General features: G+C 47.1%; 1 protein-coding gene across 1 annotated transcript; it reads left to right on the forward strand.

The window, feature by feature from the left end:
* Nucleotides 1-319: 319 nt before the first annotated feature.
* Nucleotides 320-2,805, forward strand: LOC105303809 (putative MAGE domain-containing protein MAGEA13P). Its single transcript, XM_011377614.2, has 3 exons — nucleotides 320-416; nucleotides 783-874; nucleotides 1,712-2,805. The coding sequence occupies exon 3, from the start codon at nucleotides 1,777-1,779 to the stop codon at nucleotides 2,803-2,805; it is 1,029 nt and encodes a 342-aa protein (XP_011375916.1). The 5' UTR covers nucleotides 320-416; nucleotides 783-874; nucleotides 1,712-1,776.
* The last annotated feature ends 2,205 nt before the right edge of the window (nucleotides 2,806-5,010 follow it).

Genomic DNA, 5,010 nt, shown 5'->3' on the forward strand with positions numbered 1-5,010 from the left:
GGTGATGGAGTCGGGTCAGCGAGGGAGGAGTCGGAGGGAGGAGTCGGAGGGAGGAGTCGGAGGGAGGAGTCGGAGGGAGGAGTCGAGTCGGAGGGAGGAGACCGAGGGAGGAGACCGAGGGAGGAGACCGAGGGAGGAGACCGAGGGAGGAGACTGAGGACTTGCCAGCCTTTAAGGTGAGGACACTAATATAAGACTGAAGGAAAGGAGCTCAAACCGCAAAGAGAAGGTGCCCTAGCCCCCATCTTGCCCCTGTTCTCTACCCTGGAAATTCCCAGGCAGAGCCTCAGTTGTTTTGTATCCGGACCTCCATCTTGAGGGTGTGAGAGACGCGCGGCTTTTTCTGAGCAGTACCGACTCAGGTCACGGACTCAAGTCGTCAGAGAGAAGTGCCCCAGGCTCTGCCAGGCATTAAGGTGAGGACCCTTATGGAGGGCAGAGGGGACCTCCCATCAGACAGAAAACAACCCCACGGACACATCCTTGCGGTCGGCCTTTGGAGGCCCAGGGCAGGGCAGTTAGGTAGAGATGCCTCCCGCAATGCTCTGTACTTCCTTGTGGATGATATCCGGGAGATGGGAGCATTGGCCTGAGGGCAGCATTCCCAGGTCTGCAGAAGGGAGAGGGTAAATATTAATTCCTCACAAAGGACTGGGGATATGCCCCACCACAGAACCCAGAGGCATCTTTGCAGAAATTTACCCTGATCCCTCTGTCAGCCCTGGGGACCCTAGGAAATGCCGTCAGGCTGAACATCCACCTTTCTTCCACCCCATTTACAGATCAGGGGCCTCAGGAAGTTACAGGCCTTGGTCTAAAAGGCCCACCCTCTGGTAATTGGAAGAAGGAGTCCCAGCCCCTGCTGGACTTTGAGGTGAGTACCTAAGAGATGACTAAGTGTACCTACCACCCCAGAGCATATTGGATCCAGTCCCCACTGTCTGACTTGGGAGATCTTGGGCAGGATGGCTGGATATGGCCTCTCTTCACTTTTATGTCATTGGTCTTCAGGTGGTGAAAATTTTGGTCTGACTACATAACTTCACATCAGCAGAGGTAGTCACATCAGGTTAGCCCAGGAAGGAGCCACAGGCTCTGTGAGTAAAGTGAGGACCCTGAACAAAGATTGAGGGCCGTTCCCTCCTCAGCCCTTAGAGAGATAAGGTTCCTTCCCTTCCCTGCCCTGAAAAGCCATGAGAGGCCCTGCTGCACAGTGTCAGGATTTGGTGTGCCCTCCCTCCCACCTGTTGGTTTCAAAGGTCTGGACTCCATTTAACAGAAGGGTGAGTCTAAGGCTCGGCCAGGAATTAATTTGTGGTTGGAGGAATGGGTGAACTTCTACTCAAGAACAGATGGGACCCAGCTCTTTCTATCAACCATGATAGGACCTAGGGCATGGTGGTTAAATCTGGCACTCCCTCATCTCCACTGCTGTCTCAGGGAAGTAAGGCCCTGGTTTAAAGAGAATGATCTCAAGTCAACAGAAGGAAGAGTCCCAGGCCCTGCCAGGCATCAAGGTAAGGACTGAGATGATCCCCCTATTCCAGGAGAGAGGGATCCCCACAGAGTTCATCCAGCCCTCACTGCCACCCCAGGGAGGTCCTGGGCAAGTGTGGCCAAATATGATATCCCCTCAGTACTTCCTGTTGGTCTCAAGAATGTGAGCTCCTGTTCTGAGAGTTTTGTCTCATACTCTTCCTCTCTCCCTCAGGCCATTGGCCCCCATCACCCACCTCCTGCTCACACTCCTGCCTGCTGCCCCCAATACAAATCATCATGCCTCATAGTCTGAAGAGCGAGTGCAACAAGCTTGAACTAAGCCTTCAGGCCCAAAATGAGGCTCCAGACCTGATGGGTGCACAGGTTCCTATAACTGAGGAAGAATCTGCCACCTCCTCTCTCTCTCCTTTGGTCCAGGGCACCCCAGAGGCGGTGCCTGCTGCTGGAACACCAAGTGTTCCCCAGAGTTCCCAGAGAGCCTGCTCCTCCCCCACTGCCATAATAGCCACTCCATCGAGTCAATCTGATGAGAGTTCCAGAAACCAAGAAGAGGAGGGGCCCAGCACCCCGCAGCCTCCAGCACACCCCGAGTCCTTGCTCACTGATGTGCTACACAAGAAGGTGGCTGAATTGGTGCAGTTCCTGACTGAAAAGTATATGACAAAGGAGCCCATCACGAAGGCAGAAATGCTGAAAAGCATCCTCAAAGAGCACAGGGACCACTTCCCTGTGGTCTTCAAGAAAGTCTGTCAGTGTATGGAAGTTGTCTTTGGCATTGAAGTGAAGGAAGTGGACCCCACCAACCATTCCTATGTGCTCGTCAGAACACTAGACCTCACCTACGATGGGATGCTGAGTGATGTCCAAGGCATGCCCAAGACCGGCCTCCTGATACTTGTCCTGGGCATAATTTTCATGGAGGGCAATCGTGCCCCTGAAGAAAAAATCTGGGAAGTACTGAATATGATTGGAGTATATGCTGAGAAGAAAGATTTCATCTATGGAGAGCCGAGGAAGCTCATCACCAAAGATTTAGTGCAGGAAAGGTACCTGGAGTACCGGCAGGTGCCCAACAGCGATCCTGCTTGCTACGAGTTCCTGTGGGGTCCCAGGGCCCATGCTGAAACCACAAAGATGAAAGTCTTGAAGTTTTTCACCAAAGCCATTGGGACTGACCCAACTTCCTTCCCAATCTGGTATGAGGAAGCTTTGAGAGATGAGAAAGAGCGAGCTGATACCAGAGTTGCCACCAGCAATGGTACTACTGACACAGCCAGTTCTAGTGTCATGTCCTGTCCTGAGTGAACTCTGAGGACACTCTGTGTTTGAAGAGGGTAATCAAGATTCCAAGTAGTGGAGAGCTGAATTGCAGATTTTTTTTTTTTTTTTTTTTTGGTATGTTTCAAATGTTCTTTCTCTTAAAAGATTTATTAGCTTCAGAGTATAGGTTCACAAATGATATTAGTTATGTATTTATTGCTGTTTAACAGGCTTAAGGATAAGAATTTTGCTGTTCTATAAAAGAAATTGGGGAACCTTTCATCTCATATTGTGATCTGGAGCAGGATAACATGGCATTGGAATAGGAATTTCTTGAGAAATGTAAAAGTGCTCAGCAATAAAGTAGATGGGATCAAGAAATAGAGGAAAGAATGTACAAGATGGTTATCCTAGGATTCCTGCATCTCTTTTAGTCTGCTGTTTTGTAAAATTAAAGATATATACCTGAATTTGCTTGGCTAATTAAAGAATGTAGGCAAATTAAATCTTAATAAATGAGAGCTCCAACTCCCTGGCTCGTTTATTCTCATAAGTATGTTTTATAGGTGAGAGAAAAGCCTAGAATGGAAAACTGCTCAGAAGATCCTGAGAAGATCCTGGGATCATGAATAAACCAGAGAGAAATCTCCACCTGGAGCAGGTGTGGACAGTGTCCTGTATTCTTGTCCCCATGCCACTGAACACAGTGGACAAACTTAGCGCTGTATACACATTGTCTGCAAGGATTAGGATAATCTTTCTTTGAAGTGGCGCCCAAAGGCTGGCACTTTTTCCCTGCCATGGGAATGCCAGAGCCCACTCCATTGAAAAGGTGTTTTAATTAAGTTATCTTGAGTGTAACTTGGCCAACTAAGCAAGGGCTAGATATTTGGTGGGGGGTGATATGCATGAAAATAATGTGTTTTATGGAAGAGCAGCTAAGATAGAGGAAAGGAGTTAGTCCTTGACTCAAATTCTAGGAGTTTTGAGTTGCATTCAGCTGGAGAAGACTTCCTCATATCCGCATTAAATAATATATCCACTAACAGAAAATTTACTGAGTTTTATTTTCAAAGCTGCATTTTTGGTTCTCTTGGTGTCTTGTGTCCTAGAGTGCTACATATTCTCTGAGATGTCATGGAACACATTTACACACACACACACACACACACACACACACACACACACACACACACAATCACAGAAAAGTGAGTGATAGAGGCTGGGGCCAAAATCATGTTAGAAATTACTGCTATTCCTTAAAGATCTAATCAGTGTCAGACACTGTGCCAGATGGTTTACTTACATTACATACATACCAGCAGTTCTGTAAATCAGGATTTATCAAACCCACTTTATAGATGAAGAACCTAAGTAAGACTCCTAGCACTTAGCAATTTGCCCAAGATCATATATCTAATAAGTGACAGGACTAGCACTAGTTCCCTCATCTGAATTCATCTAGGCCCAGACTGTTCCCACTCTTCCCAACTTGAGGCAGACCTTTTGTCTCTTAGTTCCTTTCTCTTCTCGGGATTCTATAATGATTTTCAGGTAACAAAAAGAAGGGCCCTGTGGCCAAGGTATAAAAGCATGCCTAAAGAAGGAAGATGGCAAGGAGGAGCAAACAATATGAGGATTGTCTGTGGGTTTCATTTACATAGGGTCTTCCTGCCTGAGCTCCAGGGCTCTTTGAGAGCTGACTCTGCCAAAGTCCTGACATTTTTGTCCAGTCCCAGCACTTTGCTGCATTGCAGAACCCTTCCCCTGATCTTCCTCCATGTGCCCTCCTGTCCAACTCTGGAACCTGGCCTGATGATCACCTTGTCACTTCCTTTTCCTCTGAAAACTGTGTACCCTGGTCCAAGTGAAACATCCCAAAATTATCTGCCTAACCCCTGACAGAACATTCCCACTCCCTGCAGAAGTCTCCTGGCTGTCACATCCCTCTTCCTGAAGCCACATAAAAAAGCACACTTGGCAGATGTTTAGATGCCTAGGTATCTCTCTTGGCATCTTTAACACATTTTCAAATTGTTTTCTAATAAGCTGATAAATAGAGTCTGATTTGCACATAATCTATGGTTCTTGGGACATATAACCCTGAAGTTAAAAAGTGTTTGTGAAACCACACTGATATTTGTATTAAGATTCTAATAAGATATATTATTTGAAATGGACCACTGATCATGTTGACAGATGAATGAGCTTACCTAGATGGTCAAAAATCAAAGCCTTCCTTATAAGTGG

The sequence above is a fragment of the Pteropus vampyrus genome, unplaced genomic scaffold (assembly GCF_000151845.1).
Source record: "Pteropus vampyrus isolate Shadow unplaced genomic scaffold, Pvam_2.0 Scaffold318, whole genome shotgun sequence".
NCBI classification, from domain to species: Eukaryota; Metazoa; Chordata; class Mammalia; order Chiroptera; family Pteropodidae; genus Pteropus; species Pteropus vampyrus.